The sequence below is a fragment of the Carassius auratus genome, chromosome 24, assembly GCF_003368295.1.
Source record: "Carassius auratus strain Wakin chromosome 24, ASM336829v1, whole genome shotgun sequence".
NCBI classification, from domain to species: Eukaryota; Metazoa; Chordata; class Actinopteri; order Cypriniformes; family Cyprinidae; genus Carassius; species Carassius auratus.
In genome coordinates, this window is record NC_039266.1 from 12,876,688 (window position 1) to 12,889,487 (window position 12,800).

Genomic DNA, 12,800 nt, shown 5'->3' on the forward strand with positions numbered 1-12,800 from the left:
TGTCTCTGGAGCCCTACACTCACACACAGGCAGCTGTGAAGATGAATGGAGCGACGTCACAGAGACAAGCTTCCGCCTTAATACAGTCTCCACGCTGCACTTTTATCAACATCTGCTGACTTAACACGAAGCAGCGCGCGACGACGCACACGTGACCTCAAAGCTTGCTAAAGAAGCTTTAAAAATAAGATTCACTTTTAACACAACTGTGTTCTGCAGCCTGAGTCGAGCAGGAAAGCAGGACGGAGCACAGCGAGTCCTGCGAGGAGTCGCTTACAGGAACCACAGCGCGCTTGCGTCAGCCGGCGGACAGCGAACTGATCTGAATCCTCACGATTCACTCTGCGTTATTTCATTCACTTCAATGACTCCGGAGCGTCGATATCGAGCTTTTTGACTGAAATGCAACAGCTAGTTTTCCCACTTTGTCGTGTTTTATTAGAAGCGCACGCATATTATAGGAAAGTATTGAACTTTTGATAGACGTTAGTCCACTAGGAAGTTTGTAAGTACAAAGCTTTATTTATTATTGAAACATCTCAGGGCTGTTCCTCTGGGAGAAGAGCGGATCTGTGCTGAGGGTGGGATCAGCTGATGATAAGTTACACGTGTTACAGTGCAAGGGTCTTACTTTACTCTAGACTACCTCAAGAGCTGGACTATCACCCTCACCAGTCTGACATGAGAGGTGCACAGGACTGAAGAGGAACAAGACACACCTCTCATATTACTTTATTTGATTTTAAGTCATAATTTCGGTTGTTTACTCCACCTCGATCTTTCATTTGCACCAAAGATGTCCTGCATGTTGCTTGGAGTACTAAGGAGGTGAGTGTCTTCTAGACATATTTAAACTAAAATTCTATATATAGTTTGTAATTATATATATATATATATATATATATATCCTAAATGTATTTATATATTAATACATAAAAAAAATGCTATTGCTAAAAATGCTATTATTCTCATATATAATTCAGATCATTACATTTATGTTCTGTTTGTAGCTAAAAACGGAGAATTGAAGCTCTAGGTTTATTATTTTCTTGCAGTCTATTCAACATACAGTATCACACACCTATCTTTCTTGGGTAAACATCCTTGTTGTAAAGTTTCTTGTGAGATCAGATCTTTAAACGGGCTTAAACTGTTCTATAAAACATTTGTCAACACCCTGCACTATTACAGAGTCACCTCCCTTGTTTTTGTAAACTACACTAGTTTGTAATAATGCAGAATGATCTTTGATAGAATTATACAAATATAGTAATACAGAGTAAATTATGATACTCCAGAGTCCTGCGGTCTGGTATTGCCAAATAATGACATTTGCCACATATTCCATGCCACTATTAGACTGAAACCAGTGTTGCTGAGTGTGTCACGTACAGGAATGCAGCAATAAGTCACGTAGAGAAAAATGATTCACTATTTATCCAGAGTCTGAAAAACAGGTTATGAATGAAAAAAAAACAACAACAATCATTTATGAGTCATTTGTTAAGCTAGAATGTGGAATATAATTAGAGATCAATGACATATTGAGAATCATGATGTTGAACAAAAGATATCCCTGATATCCATTTTATTGCATCTATATCTGCTCTGTCAATCTCTCACCAGAATTAGTGATTACATCAGCACAGGACTTCAAGTAAATATGCACAGTGTGAAAGTCTCTACTAGCTAAACTTTACCCTACAGATGCATGATACCAGGAACTGATTGTTAATCTGACGTATGTGTGTGTGTTTTGAGTGAAAGGCACTACTAACTTGTTTAACAGGTAATTTTTGTACTTAAAACGCCCTTAAGGTATGGCTCTAATGCATGCATGAGGTTTAAAATGAAAAGCATCCTTTTGGCTGATTTTATTATTCCTCACATTTCTCAAATTGTTACGTGTGTTTTGTGCTCATGCATGAACACAGTGTGCTTGAAGTGGCCATACCCTGTTTAACCAGACTGAGGGGAGGGGAGGGGAGTGAATGCCAAGGAGGCCATCTGATTGGTTGGTTCATGTGCGTGTATGGGGGGGTTAACTGCCTATGATAATTGATGGTTTATAGCTCAGTTGTTATTGATGAAAGTCAGACTCAGGGATCATGGGGGTCAAAACTTTGATAGACTCAAAGACTTTGTTCTAGTTAAGTTTGTATACATTTTATGGCTTTGGAAAACAATAGAGGGGAATTATGGGGTAGGGAGTGTGGCAATTGGGGTGGGGGTTTGTGTTGAACTCAAACAAAGGGTAAAGGAAAGGCATCCTCTTGCTATTCTTCAAATATTCTCTTAATTATAGCCAACAGGTCTTGCTGTCACGAGCCATCTTGTTAATTGAATATGCTGAGCATGCACAGCTCAAGGACACTGTTAAAGAATTTCAAGCTGATTTTTTTATCCATATTTAAGTTCAGAAAGCAGAGGATTGAATGGCAAGAACATAAAGCTCTCTCGTCTAACATGAACATTTATTCTGTTTTTGCTTTTTTGTCTGCTCACTGAACTTTTATCTTTCTTTAGCTTTCTCTGTTTCTCAACCTCGTTGTTCTGTTTTCATGTGAGAAATCCTGATAGAGAGTATTCTCTTCTCCCCTCATTCTTTTTGTTAATGCATTTTATTCAGTTTATTGAGATGGGATGCATTCTATCAGTTTGTGCATTCCCTGGGACTCAAAGCCATGACCTTGTACAGTACATGCGTTGCATTTCATTCCAAAGGACACCTATTAGTCTTGCAGCTTCTTAATCACTTATCTTTCAGTTCCGGTCAAAGATCTGTGTTAAAGTACATTTAGTGGTTATGATGCAACATTCATAATGACATGCTACCAGCTCAAATATATGTTCATTCATTAATCATGTAACATGTCATGGATTACATAGATCATCTGCTTTATATATTATTCACAGTCTTTAGCTTAGACTTTAAACTGAGTTGGCTTTACATTATCCACCTTATTTTTAACCATAAGAGCGCCCTCACTTTTGATAGAATGTGCAAGACTTCCGCTGTCAACAGCTTCTAGTTGTTTTAGCTATAGAAAACCAGTCCATTATTTATCTTGATAGTGGAAACTGTTAATTGTTATCATATTATTTAAATTATTGTAATAAGAACACTGTTTTGTAGTACAAATACATTTGCCGTTTTCCGCTTAGACTTTTATCCTCATTATTTATACTTAAAGCAATTTGGAAGGTGGATTCCAATTTAGATTAGGCCTTTGAGAGGACACACACTCTCTTTAATAAATGTTAGACAACTATTGTTTAAAATTGAAGCTTAGTTCAATAAATAAGCAGGTAATATTGAGTAACTTACATTTTAGACGTATATATGGTCAGCCTATTCTTGTTAGTTCCTTAGAACGTTACAGAAGAATAAAGATTGCGCATTAACCTGTTAACTGTCACTCACGTTTTTGAAGATAGACTTGAATGTGCATGATAAAAACCTAAATTTTTTTAATTCATGTCTGAAAACATTTTGTAACATGATTTTGATGTGCCATTTACATGGTAATGCAATGTCTGATTTTAAAATGGGTTTTGAAGGATGAATTTTGAGATTTTATGTTTTCAAGTGATATATAACTTCTGATGATTTCTAAAATGTGATAGAGAAAAAGGCAACGAGGAAGTCTTTTTTTTAAACAAAGGTCAAAGCTCCTTTTGTAATGTAGATTTCTGAGGGTGCACTCTTGTCATAAATTCATCTATTACTTTTCCTACATAATTTCTAACCAAAAATATTGGTAAAATATATATTTGGGAGTCTTAGACCTTTCCAACGATATATAGTTTGTCAAGATTAGATTAGATTTGATTGTAATATAGTATAGTCAACGTAGGCATCCCGAATACGGGAGGGGGTGACATTTTGAACAAATTTAAGTCATTTAGTTCCTGAAGGAATCAATTTTTTGAACAAATCATTTGAGTGAATGATTCAAATGACTCTTAAAGACAGTGACTTGTCGCCTCCTGCTGGTGTGTTGATGTTATTTGCAGAGATCCCTGAAGAATTCCTAATAATAATACACAGATTGATTGAAAATAAAATTAAGTTTGTATGGTCTGTAAAAGGTTTCCATGCATAATTAACTAAAACCTCAAATGTATCGCGATTAATCGCATCCAAAATAAAAGTTTTGTTTATATTATATATGTGTGTGTGTACTGTGTATATTTATTGTGTTTATATAAATACACAAACATACATGCATATATTTAAGAAGAATATGTTTATATATTAAGTTTATTTATCTGTAATACAAATCATATAAATATATACATGTAAATATTTTTTAAATATATACTGTTTGTGTGTGCATTTATAAATACTTAATAACTATACACAGCACACACACATATATTATGTAAACCTTTATTTTGGATGTGATTAATCGCGATTAATAATTTGACAGCACTAGACACATGCTATTTACAGACCATATCTGTATGTTGTTGTACTAATGTTTGTGTGTGTCCATGCAGGCGAAATGCCATCAGTACAGCTTCAGTGGGTGTGCGGTCACTCGCCTCCCTCCCCTCTCTGCCCCCGTCAGTGGCGGAGTTTGTGTCGGGCGCTGTGGCTGAATGTAAACCTGCTAAAGTGCACGTGGTCACAGGCACTCCAGAGGAGGCAGCAGACATCCTGGCCAACCTGGAGAAAGAGGGCATGGTGAAGAAACTCGCCAAATATGAAAACTGGTAAGCACTTTTTTTTCCAAGTCTCATCATGAGTTTTTGAACAACAAATGATTATCATCATCATGAATGGTTTTATATGAACTTAATCCTGATCTACTATTTTCTGTGTGAAGCTGGCTGGCACGTACTGACCCCAAAGATGTGGCTCGTGTGGAGAGTAAAACTGTGATTGTCACTAAGGACCAAAGAGACACTATTCCCATTCCCAGCGGAGGTGCCAAGTCCCAGCTGGGCAGCTGGATGAGTGAGAAAGACTTTCAGAAAGCCAGAGAAGACCGCTTTCCTGGCTGCATGGCAGGTGTGTGTTACATAAACCACTGAACAATTACTGAAACCTGTCAAATAGTTCCTTCAACCACCAGTAAAATGTTGTGTAAGATATGTCTTGAATAAAATAAATACTAAAATAATGATATTAAGTAATATAAATTTCACTTAATATATAAATATATTTTATATTATTTTATATATTACTAAGTATTATTTAGAATTATATAAAACATTATTTAATTTGAATATTAAAAGTATGAAATATTCAAAATATTTTTAAACACATCAAATATAACAATATATCAATGAGTATGTTCAATAATAATGAACCCCCTAAAATCCAGGGATGTGAATCAGCTCTTTAACACGCTGAAAGAGAACTCGTCGATATTGTGCAGCTGGATATATGCCCGGTTATAATGCTCTTCTCCATTGTCTTATCATCATTTGATAAATAACTGCTGCCATGATCAGAAGTAAATGTACACAAAGCAGAGCTCTCTTTAATCAAATTCAGTTGGCTGTGGCACCTGCCTTCCATAGACAGCAGTAGTGCAATGTTAACTGTGTCAAGCAAAATAGAAATATTATATATAACAATTCTGACTTGCATAGAAAAGAGGCGTGTGTGCGCTGAGAAGAATAACTTTCCACAGAATCCTGTCATTAGAGCTTTAACCTCACATATTCCTTTAAATTTTCATCAGTCCACACACTCATGTGGGATAGTCTGGAACACTGAAAGGAAACAAATGCCGAAACATCTCTTCAATATTTGTGTTTTCTGTCCCTCTATAGGACGCACTATGTATGTGATCCCATTCAGCATGGGCCCTGTGAACTCTTCTCTTGCTAAGTTTGGTGTTCAGGTGACAGATTCTCCTTATGTGGTGGCTAGCATGGGCATCATGACACGCATGGGGACTCCAGTGATGGAAAAACTAGCCGAGGGGGCAGAGTTTGTGCGCTGCCAGCACTCTTTGGGCCGACCTTTACCACTCAAAGGTACCATAATGCTTTATTTTAACGTCAGATTAAATGCAAATGTGACTCATTTGATTAAATGGAACTCTAAATTTCACAAGTTCCTTTAGATTATCGATTGTGTCATCACATTGTTTGTTATTTTCAAATGTTATTTGGCTAATTAAATTACGTTACAAATGTTTGGGGTCAGTCAGATTTTATGTTTTCGGAAGAAGTCTCTCATGCTCACCAAGGCTGCATTTATTTAATTAAAAATACAATAAACACAGCTCTATCGTGAAATATAACTTTTATTTAAAATAAATTGTTTTTAAATGTCATTTATTCCTGTGATGGAAAAAAAAGAATTTTCCACAGCCATTACTCCAGTCTTGTGTCACATGATCCTTCTAATATGATTATTGGCTGCTCAAGAAACACTTCGTATTATTACCGATGTTGAAAACAGTTGTGCTGCTTAATATTGTTTGGAAATCTTGATGCATTTGGTCAGGATTCTTAAATGAAATGAAAGTTTAAAGGAACAGTATTTATTTGAACTAGAAATCATTTGTAACATCTTAGATCTTGTAAATGGTAGTGTGATATATATATATATTTGTTTCTCATCAATATCTTATCTTTCTCTGTTGTTCCCTCACAGCTCCTTTAGTAAACAGCTGGCCTTGTAACCCGGACAAGGTGTTGATCTCACATCTTCCTGACACCAGACAGATCCTGTCCTTCGGCAGCGGTTACGGTGGAAACTCGCTCCTTGGAAAGAAATGTTTTGCTCTTCGTATCGCCTCACGCATTGCCAAAGACGAAGGCTGGTTGGCTGAACACATGCTGGTATGGGACATCAAATCAACATTTAAAACAAAAAATATAAACCTTGACAAAAAGTAGTCTTTGAGAATGCCTTAATATACATTTAATTCCACAACCTAATAAAAGTAAACAATTATGTATGAAAACAATTGGGAATTCACAAGGCTCTCTTTAGAGTCCTATACAGGAATCTAATGGTTAGGTTAAATAAATAAAAACATATTATTGAACAAAAATGTATTAGATTGAATTTACTAAATAAATAAATTTCAGGTGTCCGGTCACTTTTGACTGCGAATACTATGAGTGTGACTCTCAAATGAGGAGCGTACAAGGGTTAATGAAAGTTTATGACCTTATATATTATATATTAGCCATATCGATCAAGTAACAGTGCATTGTACTTATGTACCACTCTTTTAGCTGGAGTCATCAGTTGTAAAACATAATGTTTATAGACGTCACTGTTTCTTTCTCCACCAGATTCTGGGAATCACAAATCCTCAGGGTGTAAAACGGTACATTGCAGCAGCGTTCCCGAGCGCTTGTGGGAAAACTAACCTGGCCATGATGAAACCATCACTGCCAGGCTGGACGGTTGAGTGTGTGGGCGATGACATCGCCTGGATGAAATTTGACAGTCAGGGTGAGAAATATGACTTGTCCTAGACAACATATGCTTCTGTTGACACAGCATGGCAAGTGTGGGTTTATGGGCAGCCAGGTAATGAAACCATATCTTTTATTTTAGCATTTTTATTGGGCAGCAGAAAGAGAACTAATTAAAATAGAAATAAGTTCATGGCTCTCAGTAAACAAAACACACAGTTGCTCAGAAACAGTTTTGCCATATAGTAATGACATGAATACTGTTGTTTATGGTTATAAATATAGACAGTGGTGTATTTTGACATTCTTCACCAGGTAAACTCCGAGCCATTAATCCAGAGAATGGATTTTTTGGAGTCGCCCCCGGGACGTCCCTGAAGACAAACCCTCATGCCATGGCAACCATCTCCAGGAACACAGTGTTCACTAACGTGGGAGAGACCAGCGATGGGGGCGTCTGGTGGGAGGGTCTGGAACCACCTTCACCTGGAATCAAACTCACAGACTGGCATGGAAAATCCTGGAAGTATGGTAAGATTGTTCAGTAAATGTATTTTACAAAATATAAAAAAATATATATTCTGCAGTTTATATTCTTATATTTGTATTCTGCAACATTTATATGTAAACCTTTAAAAAACAACTAATAATATAATTTATTTATATAGTAAATAAAATTATCTATTTCTATTACGTGGACAGCATCTGTGGCATGGTGTTCTAATGGTGATGGTTTATCTGTTCTTGTGTTTCTCAGGTGATTCTTCACTGTGTGCTCACCCAAACTCCAGGTTTTGTGCCCCAGCTGGCCAGTGCCCCATCATAGACCCCCTCTGGGAAAGTGATGAGGGCGTCCCCATTGATGCCATTGTATTCGGTGGAAGAAGACCAGAAGGTGTTTAATATTACTGAATCAAAACTGTATATTTAAAATGCACATATTATGTTAGAAATTATTAGTTATAAGGCCAATTCACAATTAACTAAAAACACACAACAAGTGGAAAATACAAAGTAGGAAAACCTTTTTCAAAATATTAATAAAACTAGAATAGTATCTTGATATTAACACTGTTTCATACCAAAGACAATAACTATAACAATAATGGTAAAACATAGAATCCTTCTAAATGTAAGGATATCATTGGCACAAAGGAAAGATATTATTGGAATTACTTTTGAAATATATATATTTTTTCCTGCTGATGAATGAAAACACTGACAGTCAATCAGAATCCATCCTGCTTTTAGGAGCTTGGGCATTTTATTTATCTTTTTAAATATCTTTCTTGATGTAAATAGTAAGGATGCATTAAATCAAAGGTTACATTTAGAACATCTTTTTATCAAATTGATAAAAAATAATTAATTTTCACATAAATGCTGTGCTTTGCCATTACAGGAATTAATTAAATTTTTAATACATTAAAACTAAAAGCTGTTACATTGTAATAATATTTCACAATAATGCCATTATCATTGCATTTTCAAATAAATGCAGCCTTGGTGAACATCCTTTATTTATGTAGCGCTTTAAACAAAAAAGATGGAATCAAAGCAACTTAACAACATTAATTAGGAAAACAGTGCGTCAATAATGCAAAATGACAGTTAAACGGTTCATGTTCAGTTCATCATTGAATTTAGTGATGTCATCATCTCAGTTCAGTTTAAATAGTATCTGTGCAATCATTTGCAATCAAGTCAACGATATCACTGTAAATGAAGTGACCCCAACTAAGCAAGCCAGAGGCGACAGCGGCAAGGAACCAAAACTCTATCTGTAACAGAATGGAGAACACAACCTTGGGAGAAACCAGGCTCAGTTTGGGGGCCAGTTCTCCTCTGACCAGATGAAACCAGCAGTTCAATTCCAGGCTGCAGCAAAGTCAGATTGCGCAGATTGTCAGATTGTTTCCTGAGGTCTTGTCCCGGTGGTCGTCTGAGACAAGGTCTTTACAGGGGATCTGTATCTGGGGCTCTAGTTGTCCTGGTCTCCGCTGTCTTTCAGGGCAGTAGAGGTCCTTTCTAGGTGCTGATCCACCTTCTGGGTCTGATCCACCATCTTTTGATATTCTAAGTATTATCAAATTGCATGAGTTTCGAGAACACAGCGGACGTGGGGAATTATAATGTAACAAGAGCTCATTCAAATACTGAGGTGCTAAACCATTCAGGGCTTTATATGTAATAAGCAAGATTTTAAAATCTATACAATGTTTAATAGGGAGTCAGTGCAGTGCTGACAGGACCGGGCTAATATGGCCATACTTCCTGGTAAGAACTCTAGCTGCTGCATTTTGGACTAACTGGAGTTTGTTTACCAAGGGTGTAGAACAACCACCCAATAAAGCATTACAATAATCTAACGTTGAGATCATAAATGCATGGATTAACATTTCTGCATTTGACATTGAGAGCATAGGCCGTAATTTAGATATATTTTCGAGATGGAAAAATGCAGTTTTAACAAATGCTAGAAATGTGGCTTTCTTAGGAAAGATTGCTATCAAATAGGACACCTAGTTTCTTAACTGATGACAAAGAATTGACAGAGCAGCCATCAAGTCTTAGACAGCGTTCTAGGTTATTACATGCAGAGTTTTTAGGTCCTATAATTAACACCTCTGTTTTTTCAGAATTTAGCAGTAAGAAATTACTCGTCATCCAGTTTTTTATATCGACTATCCATTCCATTCCAAAGAAATATAGTGCTGAGTATCATCAGCATAACAGTGAAAGCTAACTTTCCTGATGATATCTCCCAAGGGTAACGTGTAAAGTGTGAAGAGTAACGGCCCTAGTACTGAGCCTTGAGGTACTCCATACTGCGCTTGTGATCAATGAGTCCTCTTTATTCACTGCTACGAATTGATGGCGGTCATAAAAGTACGATTTAAACCATGCTAATGCACTTCCATTAATGCCAACAAAGTTTTCTAGACTATGCAATGAATGTTGTGGTCAATGGTGTCGAACGCAACACTAAGATCCAATAGCACTAATAGAGAGATCGAACCATGATCAGATGATAAGAGCAGGTCAATTTTAACTCTAAGGAGAGCAGCCTCAGTACTATTATACAGTCTAAATCCTGTCTGGAAATCCTCACAGATACCATTTTTCTCTAAGAAGGAATATAATTGTGAGGATACTACCTTTTCTAGTATCTTGGACAGAAAAAGGTGATTCGAGATCGGTCTATAATTAACTAGTTCTTTGGGGTCAAGTTATGTTTTTTTGATGAGAGGCTTAATAACAGCCAGTTTGAAGAAACACAAGAGACTTCGAAAAGAAAAGAAATTTACTGACTTTAAACTTTATAACAGTACTGTATATATACATAGACGTGTTATACGTTACACCTTAAAATTTCTTTTTTTTCCCAGGTGTGCCTTTGGTGTACGAGTCATTTAACTGGCGTCACGGTGTGTTTGTGGGTGCAGCCATGAGATCTGAATCCACAGCTGCTGCTGAACATAAAGGTACAAACTTTCATTTCTCCATATGATAAACAGTACACAAAAGTGTACACAACTTTTAAGCACTTGTGCAAACTTTAAGCAAACTGATGTGACTGATGACAAATGTGATGACAAATGTGGCTTATTTTCTTTAGGTAAAGTAATCATGCATGACCCCTTCGCCATGCGTCCTTTCTTCGGTTACAACTTTGGTGACTACTTGGCCCACTGGCTGAGTATGGAGACACGCAAGGGCCAAACCCAACTCCCCAAGATCTTCCACGTCAACTGGTTCCGAAAAGATCAGAAGACCGGCTCTTTCTTGTGGCCAGGGTTTGGGGAGAACGCACGCGTCCTCGAGTGGATCTTCAAACGATGCGGTCGTACCAGTGAAGATGAGGCTGCCACCCAAAGCATTGTGGGATGGATTCCACAAAACGGTGCCATAAACACAGAAGGCCTGGGTGGAAATATCGATATGGGTGCCCTCTTTGACCTGCCCAAACCCTTCTGGCAGAAGGAAACACAGGAGCTTCGGACCTACTTCACCCAGCAGGTTGGAGCTGATCTGCCCGCTCAAGTGGAAGGAGAGCTGAGGGCGCTGGAGGACAGAGTGAGGGATTGAACACGCTACATTACACTGATGTTGAACAGAAGTGAAGAATAGGATGGGTTGAGGTGGAGGTAACTGTTTTTATGTGACTGTTGCACTGCAGTGGATGCTGCACCTGAGAAACACCAAACCAAAAAGTTCACAAGATGCCATCAGTGGTATCAATACCTAGGTGCCTTATTTGATCTTACAGTAGGAGCTAAAAACTCTATTTAATGTTTACAAATGTCCCAAAATGCCTTTTAGATTATTTTACTGTTAAAATAAGACCATATTATGAATTTAAACCACAGCATCTTCAAAATATGTATAGTTCAGGAGTACACTACCTAATATCTGTTTGTTTTGAGCAAAGATTTTAGACATGTCTTGAAGGAGAGCACCAAACCATCGGTTTTTTACTCACCTAATGTAAGCTGAAGTTTTATATCTAAAGATTTTGCTTTTTATAATTGGGATTTGATTGACACGAATCATGGTAAGCTAGGGTTGAAAGATGCAGACCAAAGAACACAGACAAGTCTCTATCATTGAATGTGTGCATGAGCTGACTGAATAAATGCAACTCTAAATCAAACTTTGTTGTATGCATCATTCAGATTTCTAACATAACATCAGATCTAATAAACTGTCATACATAAAAAAGATTATACTGATACTGCAGTTATCTTTACTTTTTACAATATGCTATAAATCTCATGTTTACAATATCCATTTTGTTTTCAAAGGGACATTATCATGTAAGATTATGTTTGAATGTAAACGTTACAAGATATAATGATAGAAAACATTGCATACAATGGCATTTAATGTAATTTATACTATTATATTCTGGAAGTGAACTAATTCTTTAAACACAGTTATGCCTGTGAACATATATTAGTATATTAGTATTAGTATTAGTATTAGTATATTATATCTGTGAAACAGCATCTCTTGGACATGGCGACGACACACTACTGACACTCAACAAGACACTGTCTCCTCTTATTTTGTTCATTTGTTTGTTTAACTTTGGAGATCTTTTTTATGTACATTACACACTAAAGGAAGTTGAAAATGCAAAAGAAAAAACACACAAAGTGACCATTTTTATATTTTATTTACATAAAAAATCTTAAAGCATCTTATATTAAGTAACCAGCATGTAAATTATCAGTATATTTAAAGCTGCAGTAGGGAACTTTTGACGCTCTAGCAGTTAATAAACAGAACTGCTTGCGTCTTGCAGAAGAACATCGTAGCCGGAACTACTTCTCTCTGTTTATGTCTATGAAGAATCACAAAGGTACTCGAAGCAATCTAAAATTGTCCTAATATAAACACTT

The 12,800-nt window shown here is 36.6% G+C and overlaps 1 protein-coding gene across 1 annotated transcript; it reads left to right on the plus strand.

Annotated features, from left to right (window-relative positions):
* The first annotated feature begins 796 nt into the window (after positions 1–796).
* LOC113042325 (phosphoenolpyruvate carboxykinase, cytosolic [GTP]-like) lies at positions 797–12,049 on the plus strand. Its single transcript, XM_026201090.1, has 10 exons — positions 797–828; positions 4,504–4,719; positions 4,833–5,017; positions 5,788–5,994; positions 6,620–6,807; positions 7,270–7,432; positions 7,711–7,926; positions 8,153–8,290; positions 10,785–10,880; positions 11,015–12,049. Exons 1-10 carry the CDS (start codon positions 797–799, stop codon positions 11,482–11,484), a joined length of 1,911 nt encoding a protein of 636 aa, XP_026056875.1. The 3' UTR covers positions 11,485–12,049.
* The last annotated feature ends 751 nt before the right edge of the window (positions 12,050–12,800 follow it).

Bases quoted from the DNA above. Each gene is read 5' to 3' on its own strand.
- LOC113042325 (XM_026201090.1), top strand. From the start codon at position 797: ATGTCCTGCATGTTGCTTGGAGTACTAAGGAG. The intron at 829-4,503 runs GTGAGTGTCTTC...GTGTCCATGCAG, and splicing joins TTGCTTGGAGTACTAAGGAG to GCGAAATGCCATCAGTACAG. The intron at 8,291-10,784 runs GTGTTTAATATT...TTTTTTTCCCAG, and splicing joins CGGTGGAAGAAGACCAGAAG to GTGTGCCTTTGGTGTACGAG.